Source organism: Magnolia sinica, chromosome 8, assembly GCF_029962835.1.
Source record: "Magnolia sinica isolate HGM2019 chromosome 8, MsV1, whole genome shotgun sequence".
In the NCBI taxonomy this organism is placed as follows: domain Eukaryota; kingdom Viridiplantae; phylum Streptophyta; class Magnoliopsida; order Magnoliales; family Magnoliaceae; genus Magnolia; species Magnolia sinica.
The window spans coordinates 6,603,899-6,617,281 of record NC_080580.1 but is presented as its reverse complement, the minus strand read 5'-3'; the positions used below and the strand labels follow the sequence as shown (position 1 = coordinate 6,617,281).

Sequence of the window (13,383 nt, the reverse complement as noted above, 5' to 3'; positions counted from 1 at the left end):
CTTGGTATTTTTACTAGCATTCAATCATCCCACTTTAATTCAAGGAGAGTCATTTGATACTCTGGATGCGTACCTAGCTTGATACACGAGGCACTTAGAAATGGTACACATGGCTTATATAAACTGAAAAATAACAGACTGAATTTTGAGACCACCCATTGTTAAGTTAACACTTCCAAATCCACATTGATTGAAGAAACCCAACCTATGACAGACGTACACTTGGCTATTAAAATAGGACATCAGATATTTTCTTATTTTTAACCGTTCAATAAATGACAACCGAGTAAAAGTAATTCTTAGTTCACAATACATATTAAATGGCACTTATAACTTGGACCGTATAATTTGAATTAATTGTATCCCAGGTATGCAGCTTCTGTAATTTCCAACTGCCTGCACATCATCCATCACACTGTCGGAGTACCAAAGTATTTTTCTTGGGTCAATTTGCAATGACTTAAAAATTATCCACGCGTGAGTGCGTGGGGTGTGTGCGTGTGTAAATTTTCTTTTAAAAAAAAGAGATGAAAAAAAGAAGAAGAAATTATCTAGGTTAATGACCTGAAAATTTTGGTACTATGGGAAAAGAGTATTTGTTTAATGTACATACCTTTCTTGCCCCCAGCCATACTATGTTGAGTCGTTTTATGGAACATCTAGTGGGCAACATCAATGACAAAATAACCGGCCTACTTGGACTTGGCTCAAATTCATTTTCGAGCTTAAAAAACCAGCTCGCTCCAACTCAGCTTCAAACCGAGTCAAATCGTGTCAGCGAGCTAACCAAGCTAGCTGGGTTCATGTACACCCCTATTTACAAGTGGAACTAGCCAGTTGGAGTATAAGTAATAAATGGTTAACATAGGTAGTCAAGATCTCATATTCCAGAAAGTTATAATCCAGTTTGAAGTTAAAGGGTATATACCATCTAACTTTATATCCGATTTGGATGGTTTGGATTTGATACAGATATTCAAAGTGTCTTGTGACTGAATGCATGTGTACGGCTCTCATGCTCTTAATTGTTGTGTAAAAACGGTGGCCCAAAATAGTTAGCATTATTACTGCAGACTGCCACTCGTGAATTACAAACACTCTAGTTACAAAAAATTAAAAAAAAACTTTAATACTCTGGCAGCGGGTGATGGATGATACGCGGGCACTTAAAATTTCCTTACAATCTGCATTGGAAATGTACAAATAATTCAAACTAACCTGTCCAAATGATGGGTCCCAGCTTATATTTATCCATTGGATGTTCAAAAGTATATATTAATTCAACGGTTATGTTTCCACAAACAAGGGTCCACATTTCAGAATCAGAAGTTAGGATTGCTCAGACAGGGATACTGATATTAAGTTAATGCATGCCAAGGGTAAAGTTTCTGAGCACCTGTGTATCAGGCGTTATGCTCTGCCAGAGTATCAAATAGCTCCACGACATTTCGTCTATGAGGGGAAGTCACGAGGCTTGATACGTAAAAATCGCAGGTAGACTCCTCGCCCAACCGTCCAACTATGCCACGTGTATAGTTGTTTGAATCGGGGCCATACAATTGTGGATGGGAATTGACCAAGCTAAATTCAAAGTAGGGATCCAATCCATCCAATCAGAGTCCTTGAAACTGATGGCAGCAATCAAACATGGTTTACTAGTAGATATTTAGAAAAATTTTCAAGAAAATGATAGCTGTCAAAATCGGCTAGTTGTTTGTTTTTTAACCATACACCCTCTACTCCAAGGAAAACTAGATGGACGGTCCTGATGGAGATGTTTCCCTGCCATAGGTGGTTAGTCGTGATTGACATAAACACTTTCAACCATTTTCAAGGTGGGACGAGGATTGCGTGGTGAGGAGCACACCATACTGTACTGTGATGTATGTGTCTTATCCACACCGTCCATCCACTTTTTCAGCTCATTTTAGGCTTGATTATAAAATTGAAGAATATCCAATGCTCAAGTGGGCCACACCACATAAAACAGTGGAAATTAAATATTCATGGTTGAATATTTCTTGGGGGCCATAGAAGGTTTGGATTAAGGTAAATTTTTTATGTTCCCTTTATCCAGATCTGTGCAATGTTATGAACAGGTGAGATGACAAATCAACATCACTGTGGGCTTGGGAAGGTTTCAACGGCGGACGTTCATTCTCCGCACTGTTTTGTGTGGTGTGGTCCACTTGAAGTTTGTAAATACTTCAATTTTTTGTACCATGCACTAAAATTATCTGAAAAACGGATGGACGGAGTGGATTAAACACATACATCACGGTGAGCCCCACAGAGAATCCACATAGCGTGGTGAGCTCCTCACTGCTCAGCCCACCATCTTCAAGGCGGTGGTGACCCATTCATCGCACGTAAGGGACATGCGTACGTGGATCTAGACCATCGAAACCACAGAGTCCATCGTGGATGTACCATACTTCAAAAATCACAATGATTTAATGATCCTAGCCATATGCGTACTGGCTAGGAAATGGATGGTTGTGGATAAAATAATCAGGGATGCCAATTCAAACTTAACATCAGATGGTTAAGATCGCCTGATCATTATCAATTAAAGGTTCTGCTTCCTCCACGATAGGGATAAGCATTTGGGTTCTATGGATAATCTATGCCACGTGTGGGGGTACGAGTCACCACCATTTGGATAGTTGCAATGGATTGATTATCCCATTACCTAACGCCAGACAAAAAAAAGAAAAGAAATACAGCCACTTGTAATACCATGGGTACATGGTGTATTGGATGGTTGTGATTTTGTATAGACCTGCAAAGACAGGGATGTGATGAACGGACGGCCCAGATTGTTAATTGAACTGTCCACATATCCATGGAAAAAATAAAAATTGTACGATGCGATGTCAGGCCCCAAAAGGAAAGAGAGGCGGGATCCCTACAAAGCATCTTATGGTTACCTGAATTTACAACATGATGTGTGGGACCCACATAGATGTGTACAAGACATCCAATCCATCCATCAAATGCCGGTGCTCATTTTCTTCTAGTAAATCAAATCACCTCGATCCAAAACTTAGGTGGGCCAAAACATTTAAAACCATTCCTAAAACCTATAAGATCACGCCGTGTGGCCCACCTGTGTTTTTGAATGGCTGGATTTCTGGGTTGTCCATTCATCCCGTTGTGTCTTCTGAATACAATGAAATTCATATACAAAAACACAGTGGGTCCCACACAATCTAGGAGAGTTTAAATGGCGCACGATCCGATCCACCTACTGTTCTCAATGGTGTGGCCCAATCGATATTTGGGTCTGTGTGATTTTTTGTCATCAAGGAGAACCTGAGTCTCCAGACATGATAGACGGATTGGATTGCCTGAAAACATCAGTATGGGCCCCATAAAAATGGGTTGTAGGTTAAGCTTAACCTGTTGATGTATAAAAAATGGTGGTAATAAATGTAAATTCCGAAAAAACCAAAAGAGGGGGAATTAAGAAACAACCCAAATCCAAATCCAAATCCAAATCCAAATGATACGTGATTATTGTAAAATGAAGGAGGGTAAAAATGGAATAAAAAAGAGAGAGAGGGAGGCAGTTGTAATGTATTGGATTAGGAGAACAGAACAGATGGCAGTTGAGTTGGAGAGCAGGACAAACGTCTGCTCCAACCACTAACTCAGTACCCACGTCCCTCTTCTCTCCTCCTTATTAGACACTCATACCCCTCTTTCCCTCTCTCTCCAAATCCTCCATCCGAGACTCTCTCTCTCTCTCTCTCTCTCTCTCTCTCTCGGGGGTCCTTTCTCTTCTCTATTTTTCCTTGTATCTTGTTGGGTTCTCCCCCCTTTGTGTTTTTCTTATTTCTTTTCTTGGGTCTCTCTCTTTTGTTTTGTTGGGTCTTTTTACTCATTACCCATTTCCTGTTTCTTTTGCTGCTCTCTCTCTCTCTCTCTCTCTCTCTCTCTCTCTGTTTTTTTCTTGTTTCTTTTGTTGAGTCTCTCTCTCTCATCATCTACTTTTTTCTGCTTCTTTTGCTGGGACCCTTCTCCTGTTATTATTATTTCTTCTACACACGGCAACCTCACTCCACGCCTCCACTCTCTCTCTCTCTCTCACTTTCATCTATCTCTCTGCTTTATTAGTAGGGTGTGAGATGGCAGAGGATTTAGACGACGGAGAGTTCTGGCTTCCTTCCCACTTCCTAGCTGACGATACCTTCATGGAGAAGAAAAACAGAGCTGCTGCTCATGATAACTCTCTCTGCTTTCCTGACGAGTTCCCTTACTGGTTCGGCTCAGCACTGAGTTCGCCTGTCGAGTCGGTTGTCGGCTCCACTGAGACCGAGAGCGACGAGGAGGATTACCTCGCCGGGTTGACTCGGCAGATGGCCCATACCATGTTGCAGGAAGAGGAGAAACTCGGTGCTTTCCCAGCATATGGGAAGGAGAACTCTAACGTATGTGTTTTTGCGTTTTCTTGGATTTCGGTTTTCTTTCTTGGGTTTTTGAGAATCTGGTTTGGAGTTTCGAGAGGAGCTTTTGATTGGGGATTCCGTGAGATGTGGGTTTTGGGTTTGTTTCTTTCTCTGCGGAAGGTGTCTGTTTTTGATATTTTAGGGGTTTTGAATAACATGTTCTTCCCAGGCTTTGGTTCACTTGTTTTTGTGGAGGAGATGGATTAATTTCCACTTCTGGGTTCTTTTAGGAAGAGAGAGTTCTTGGGTTTTTCGTTATTATTATTATTATTTTGATATTACTGTTATTCAACTGCGAGGATTTCAGTTTTTGTTTACGGGGTTCTTTAGATTTTTGTTAACTTAAAAAAAAATGGATGGAGATGTTTCTTGATTTCGCTTTCTGTGATTTGTTAGCTTGCTCTGATTCTTGGGACTTTTAGAATATTACAGCTGCCGAGGTTTTCAGTAGTGTTTTTGGGTTTATGGGTTTTTAATTTTTTTTGAGTATTTTTGTTTCTTGCAGTAGATGGAGATGTTTCATCAACAACCTTTCTGGTTTTTTTCTAGGAGGCTCTGATTCTTGGGATTTTCAGTGTTTTTCGAAGATTTTAATCTTGCAGCTGTAGAGATTTTGAGTTGAGTTTATGGTTTATTTATTTATTTATTTTTTGAATAATTTTTTGTTTGTTTTTGTTTCTTGTAGTGGATGGAGATATTTCTCTACTTGCCTTTTTGGTTTATCTTAGTAGGTTCTGATCGATGATTTTTCATGGTTTTTTAAAGGTTACTGTCTTACAACTGCTGAGATAGTCTGATATCTGCATCTGATTCTCATGTTCTTTCGTTTTCATGGTTTTAACAGACGAAGGTCTTAGCTAGTTCCCCACAATCGACGCTTTGTGCAGTCGGGAGCTGGTCTGGATGTAGCCACGGGTCGAGCCGTGGAAGCTCTAACGGTCCATCACAGGTATCATCGCCGCCATCCACACCTTTGGATCGAAAAGACGACGCTTGGGATCTGCTTTACGCTGCAGCAGGCCAGGTTGTGAGAATGAAGATGAACGATGAGGTGCCGAAGTTCCAAGGTCGGGGGCTGCTTGGTCCCCCAAGAAAACCAGCACCACCGGCAACATCTGGGCCGTTGAAAACGCCATGCGCCGGGTACTACTCCAATCAAGTTCTTGCCCACCAGCAAATGCAGAGTTCCCAGGTGGGTAACGATGGAAATGTCGATTTTGAGTCCCAAAAGTAGCTTATTTCAGCACGTTCTTACTTGTTTCACCGTTTGGAATTGCAGTTTCAGCAGCTGAAGCAGCAGCAGCAGCTGATGAAGCAGCAGCAGCAACAACAACAGCAATGCTCAGTTTGGGGAAGACAGGAGAAGGTCGTTCAACCCCAACAGCAGCTTCAGAGTAGAGCGAGTGTCGGTGGATTTGGGAATGGAAGAAGTGGAAGGCCCTTAGGTTTATCTTCCTCTGCATGGCCGCCTCTGCAGCAGCAGCAACAACAACCGCAGGCCGGTTCGGGGATGAGAGCGGTGTTCCTTGGAGGTACCGGTTCAAGAAGGGAGTCTTGCGGAACCGGCGTTTTTCTTCCAAGGAGAGCCGGCAATCCAACCGACACAAGAAAGAAGCCAGGTAGCCTTTAGCTCTGAAATAGATGAAGAAAAGCTCCTACTCGAATGTGAGACTTGGGGTGTTCTCCCACTTTTGTTTTTGTTTGAAAAACGGGCCTAAAATCACAAATGAGTAGTCACCCAAACTTAAAGATTTTTAAATTATTTATTTATTTATTTAGTTTGGAGGGTCTAAAATCTCAAATGAGTTGTCGCCCAACTCTCATATGTTTGATTTTTTAATCTGGAAAATGGCCTAAAAGATCTCAGATTTGGTATTTCATTCAAATTCCATATTTCTGTTTTCGATTGGAAAATGACATGAAATCTGAAATGGGTATTTCACCCCAAATTTCAGATTTTTCTGCTTATCTAGACATCGGCCTCAAATCTTGGATGGGTATTTTACCTTTCTTTAGATTTTAATCTTTCTTTGATTTTGACATTAAGCTGTTGTTTTTTGGCTTAATAGAAATCAAAATCCAGATGTTCCTTTCTTTTTCTAGATGGTGATTTTTTATTTATTTTTCAATGAACTGCAGCTTGCTCGACCGTTCTTCTCCCAGCCAGAGTCGTCCAAGCTCTGAACTTGAATCTCGATGAAATGGGCACTGCTCAGCCTCGCTTCCAAGGAGGGGCCTTTCTCCATCATCTCGATCATGGTAATATTACCCTTCTTTGAATTTTCTAGTTGAAATCAAATCCAGTCCTATTTCCCAGCAAATGGGTTTCTTCCTATTTTAATCGTAGAACACCAAAAAAGTTACAATCTCTTTTAAATTTCCCAGCAAATGGGGTTTTCCTCCTCCCCCCATTAGAACCTGACAAACCATTTCTAGAGTTCTAATCCCTTGAAATTTCTCAGCAAACGGTGCCAACTTTCTCACAGGAATCTCTCTTCTTTTTTTTTTTCTCTACAGAAGCAATGGTAGCAGCTCGAAGCAACCCCACCCTTCTCACTCAGCAGCAGAAGCGCAACAACAGCAACATCCGCCCCACTCCCATCATCAACACCAACACCAGTCACCATGAAATCCGTCTCCCTCAGGAATGGACTTATTAGCCGTTGTTCTTTTCATTTCTTCACTAGATCTCTCTTACTGATGTATGATGGGTTTTTGAAGATTAAAAAAAACAAAAAGGAAGGAAAAAAAAAAAGAAAGCTTGAATAGGAGTAGAAATTCTATATTCGATTTGGGAAGAAAAAAGGAAAAAAAATGGAAAGAAATGAGAAGAAATAAGTCCTGTTTTTTCTTTTTTGGAGGTGGAAGGTGTTGGGAAAATTGCAGAACAGAATGGAAAGTAAGGAGTGGCGTTTTTGTAATAAGTCAGTCTCCGAAGGGGTGGTTTTTGGTTTTAATCCTCTGGCCTCTGAAGTTCCTTTTTGAAATCCCAGAGTAGGGGAGAAACCCCAGAATAAAAGAAGAATCTCTGTTTTCTTTTTTGTTTTTGGTTGTGTTATGATGATGAAGGTGCACCAAAGCTTATGTAATCCGCTATGTACTGTATAATTAAAGGAAGTGGTATTCGTTAATACCAGAGCGGTTTTCTTTGTTTTTCTTTATTTTATTAGCTGGAAGGAGAACACATCCAGCTGGCCTTCTTTTCCCTCCCCGGTCAGCTGCCCGTAAAAAAGTATCCGCCGGTGTTCGGCATGTTATGAACACATTCACTCCATGGTAGTTTACCACCATTGTTTATGGTGATCATAGCCGTTCAAATACCTGGGGCCAGTAACCATCCTATACCCATGAATTGCATGGTCAGTATTGCATGATAGTCTCTGTAGACTGTACGTTGGACAAATGTCTGCATATGACGGACCAGGTGGGTTTATAGCCCACCGTAGAAGTGGGCCCCACAACAGCACATTTCGTTTAAAATGGTGGTGGCGCCATTGTTCGAAAAGTGGGAACTGATGCGTGTAGAAGAAGAAATAATAAATGGCATGGCCCACCTTGCGCACGGAAAAGATCTTGCACATGTGCCGCTTTGTTAGAGCTATTGCGGTGCGCTTTTTGTAGGATACGACCTTAGTAGCTGCTGACACGCGTTTGGACGGCCGAAATCTTGGCCGACTATAACTTGCAAATCAAGACCGTTCAAAAGTCAACTACGGTGCTTGTGTTTTGATTGATATGACTTGTTTAGACGGCGGTCCACCAATTCGGCTGTTCCGATTTAAAGTTCATCGGACGGTTAGGTTTGTTTCGTTTTGGTGTTCTTGCCCCACTGTACCGGTGGAAGAATTATTTCTCAAGAGTATCTCGTTTCTCGGATGTGAATTGGGTGCGATTTAAGAAAAAACTGTGGGTCCCACCTTGATTTCCGTGGGAAGTACTGTGGGGCCTACTGATGTATGTGGTCTTATCCACGCCGTCCATCCTTTTTCTGCCTCATTTTAAGGCATGTGTCCAAAACCAAAGCATATTCGAAAGTTCAAGTGGATTACACGGTGGTGATAAAGACGTGAAACCTTTGTAAGGTGTCACAAATATCAAGCTTTCTTCCCTTTGAAGTTTTCAGTGTCCTTTGTGTGGTCCGCTGGAGCTTTGGATATGCTTTAATTTTGGGATCATGCACTAAAATGAACGGTAATAATGGATGGACGGTGTGGATAAGATGGGCCCCTTGCGTCGGATCCCATCACAGGAAAAGACTAGCGAGATAGATGCCCACTAATAAAATCTTCCTGGTGGGCCCGCTGTAATGATTTCATTCCTTATGACGAAAGAGAAAGCGTGTTTTATCCACTCCGTCTATGTGTATGCCAGCTCATCTGAAGGCATCAGTCCAACGAAGAATATACGAATCTCAAGTGGACCACACCACAGGCGATTGAATTCCGACCGCTAAAAAGCTTTTTGGGTGCGACAAGTGGTCTACTCGTCTGTCGGATCTCCTTCATTTTTGAGCTTATATGCTGCTTTAGTGTGAGTAGTTCACAAAACAGATTAACGGCTTGGATATTTAACACGTGCGTCACAGTGGGATCGGGAAAGTTTCAACGGTGATCTTACAACTCTAAAGCTGCTTATGTTGTGGCCCAGTTAAGAGTGTTTAATGGCTTGCGAGACAGAAATAACATGAATTTAAAACATAAATATCAGCTTGATTTAAAGCTTCCGTGGCTCCTAAAGGCTTTCAACGGTAGGATTTCTATCCCCACTATTCCTTGTGGTGTGGTCCATTCAAGCCTTCGATCTCCTCTTTTTTTGGGCACATGCCCTGTAATAATCTTTCAAAATGGATGTAGTATATGAAACACATGAATTTATATCTTCTCCTCGCTACAAGTAAAGATTTTCTGCTTTTACAATGTGATTGGACCATGTCTCCCTGATAATTTTGTGTTGCATTAAATGCAGTTACTGTTGACATGATCCAATCATACTGCAACAAGCAAACAAGTAGGAAATACTAGTCAACAGGGAATACATTCAGCCCGTGATTGGATTAGGCCGACTGATGTCTCAATTCAATTAATTAGGCGGCCACACGTATGACCCATGCAATATGTTTGAATTCTCTGGGCTATTGCGATGTGATGGACGCGCGTGTTAGAGTCTTCTTGACTTAAGGGCCCGTTTGGCCGGACAGATCCACTGGGATTAGGAGGGATGGGATGAATTTTAAGGTAATGAATTTATATCTTCTCCTCGCTACAAGTAAAGATTTTCTGCTTTTACAATGTGATTGGACCATGTCTCCCTGATAATTTTGTGTTGCATTAAATGCAGTTACTGCTGACATGATCCAATCATACTGCAACAAGCAAACAAGTAGGAAATACTAGTCAACAGGGAATACATTCAGCCCGTGATTGGATTAGGCCGACTGATGTCTCAATTCAATTAATTAGGCGGCCACACGTATGACCCATGCAATATGTTTGAATTCTCTGGACTATTGCGATGTGATGGACGCGCGTGTTAGAGTCTTCTTGACTTAAGGGCCCGTTTGGCCGGACAGATCCACTGGGATTAGGAGGGATGGGATGAATTTTAAGGTAATGATGGTAGTGCATTGAATTGGTTTAAGATTGATGGGATTGCCATATCCCAGGATAAGTTCACCTAGTCTGTTTGGCACACTGGCATATCCTGCGATTTTACCTTCCAATCCGTCGAACTAAACACCCCCAAGGAAAGATTGAACGGGATTAGGAGGGGTAATGATGGTGATGTCAATGGATTGGTTTAAGATCCATAGGTTTGCTATATCCCGAGACAAGTTCATCGGGTCTGTTTGCCTCATTTGGCATATCCCGAGATTTTACCATCCCGTCCCTCCCAATCCCTCTTAATCCACCTAGCTAAACATATCTTAATATTTGATTGAACCACCGATGCTCCTGTGTTTAGTCAAATTGTTTAGAGATTAGATGTAGGATCCAACTATACTCTCAATCATCGATTGTAATCAGTGATCAGGAGATTTGTTAAATGGTAGGAGTTTTTCTTTCGAATGGATTCTTTTTCACTTGTGTTAATGAATAACCTTTTCTTTCAATAGTATTTTAGCTTCATATTTCTCAAAAGAATATGCATGAACAAATAGAAAAAGAAAGGCTAAACAATATCTATTTTGTTAATATTTGAATATATATATATATCTCGTTACAATCGATAAAATATCGAACAACCAAAGAAATAGATAAATGAGAGATAAACTCCTAATTCATCTATTGGAATAGACGATCGAGGCGATTGGCCAACAAGATTTGACCGAATAGGTCTTGTTGCCTAAGTCAGAACTCAATTGATCATGATTCAACAAGTTGATGTTGCAGATATTTAAATGACTCATATGGTAGTCTAGCGGGAGCCGTTATGCAATAGATAACTATGGTAAAACTAAGAAAAGCTATGTAAGGATAAATAAAAGATAAAGTAAAAATTAGATACATGTGTTAGGCATAGGGCTTGAAATTCTTATTTAATTGTTCCTTTTATAACTTGTCGAGGTGGCAAAACCCTCGTTGATCCTATATCCTTTTTGCTTACGCTGCATATTTCAAAAAAGAACATTTCTTGAATAAATCCAAAATTATTGGTTTCTAGGATCTTCTTCTGGTAGTCGTTCCCTTTTATGGGAGATGTTCGTGGCCCACTAATCCGATTCAAGATTGATTAGAGATTGCTAATCCGGGCCTTAAATCAATCATCATTGCTCATCTAGTGGCTCAAATCAAACCACCTCCTGCATTTAACATTGTTATCCATTTTTGATGGTTTGGAGTGTTGGAGGAATTTGACACTTAATACTGATTTGTTATCGGATGGGTCAGATCAGATCTTTCATCGAGCACTCATATTCTCTTAATTCCGATTAATGTATATAATTGGGACATGAACTATTTGATCTCTTCTCGCTCCTGATTTGGGACCAATTAAGAGTCGAATTTTCTTGAATATCGATTCGATCTTCTGATATTCGGAATCTTCTTGAACGTTATAAACTCTTCGAACGTTTTTGGTAAGATCTCCCATATTGGAAGGACCGTGAGAAATAGTTTTACAAAATATAACATAGCTAGATATGTGATAAAATATATTTCCTCAATGTTTCTTTTATAGACATACTGGGTACACAACCTCATTAATTGACATATATAATTGTGACCACATGGCATCCCCCAATTTGCTCTCCTAAAGGAATGTATAAGGGTTTGTGCCTCCGCATTAATAACAAAATGTGTATCTTCAAATGAAGATTTATCGAAGATACTCACGAGTATTAGTACAATATCTGCCGGTACTAATTCCTTAGTGTTAACACATGATGACTTTTAATTGGACCATGTCAGGGCACTAAAAGTGGGTGTAAACACTCACTTCGATGGATGTAACGCCGCGGGTTTCATAACATGAGTTTGACACTCGTGTATGAAAATCAAGATGTTAGCTATGAAGAATACGTTTTCATTTAAGTATATTTGCAATCATTTAGGAGTGGCATCAAATCCAAAATATTAAAACCATGCATAATGAACGTATAAAGTCCACATTTATACGTAATCAAGTAAATGCCTATACGGCTTATACAACGCAGTATGAAAAACTAATAGGGGAATGTATCAGTTAGGTCCAGGAGTCTCCAGCAAAGTGAAATGTCCATTGCATCTAATTCTGACTTGTGACTCAACAAGCTCATCTTTGGTCTAGTAGGGCCATTTCTACCTAGCATCAACAATCAGTTCCACTTTCATGGGTGTTGCTTCTTCATCTACGACACCTACGGATGGTGCAATTGTACAATAGTATCCATGAGTGGCCATCTCAATGAGAAACATCACTCAAGATCATAATAGAAAATAGCAGTTAAGATAATTTCAAAGTAAATATTCAAGCAAAACAATATTTTACAATATAATCTTGTTAAATGAATGGATTCATAAAATGCATCTCAGCCTAGGGATGCATATCCAACTAACCATTGGATGGGCCTTTCAAACAATTGGCTCATCCATGCAAGACATTGGGTCTTTTAAACAGTCAACCAATTCAAATTAAATTAAGGTTGTTTAAATAGTACATTGGTCTTTTAAACAATCAACTAGACACCCGATAACACTCATGTGTCATGTATGCATGATCAATCTATCACTTACTAGTCTGTTTTACAAGCAACCATTTATGTAAATCCTTACAACTAGTGGCCACATTATTTACATAATTCCCAAGTAATCATACCATCCAAATTATTTCCTACAATATTAATCCGCAATCCTTCTAGGGAAACAAGTACATTCTTGGACAATAACTTAAAATTTGATTCAAATGCTCCCAAGATGGTAGTTACAATAACTCCAGTTGTATTCTACATAATGAGAGGCCACTAGTTTGAGGAATATTTTATATATACATATTTTCACAATCCAATGATAATTTCTTTATACTTTGATAGAATCAAAACAATACATACTTGACATTTTACATTACAAATTAAGTCACAAATCAAATAGTCTTCTTACTTTTCCATGCATCTTACAATCAAAGCACAACACATGCATGCAATACCAAACCACTTACATACATTCAGACACCACTACGCATATTGACACTAATTGGCATACATTAACTCACCACTACACACATTGACCCAGACTTACACACATTAACACACTATTTCATACATTTGCACTCATACTTGCACACATTGACAAACTATTTCAGACATTTGCACTCACTTATATACATTAACTCACCAACACCCTGATCTATAGCTCAAGTGGTAGACTGAGTGAAAGATACCTTGTTTCAACATTGAGGTCTTGGTATCGATCCCTAGTGGGGGTGGCTAACAGTGAAGTGTCAACTAACAATGGGGTCT

The 13,383-nt window shown here is 40.0% G+C and overlaps 1 protein-coding gene across 1 annotated transcript; it reads left to right on the top strand.

The window, feature by feature from the left end:
- Positions 1-3,745: 3,745 nt before the first annotated feature.
- LOC131252727 (uncharacterized) lies at positions 3,746-7,601 on the top strand. Its single transcript, XM_058253399.1, has 5 exons — positions 3,746-4,433; positions 5,296-5,643; positions 5,731-6,070; positions 6,591-6,710; positions 6,969-7,601. Exons 1-5 carry the CDS (start codon positions 4,131-4,133, stop codon positions 7,109-7,111), a joined length of 1,254 nt encoding a protein of 417 aa, XP_058109382.1. The 5' UTR covers positions 3,746-4,130; the 3' UTR covers positions 7,112-7,601.
- The last annotated feature ends 5,782 nt before the right edge of the window (positions 7,602-13,383 follow it).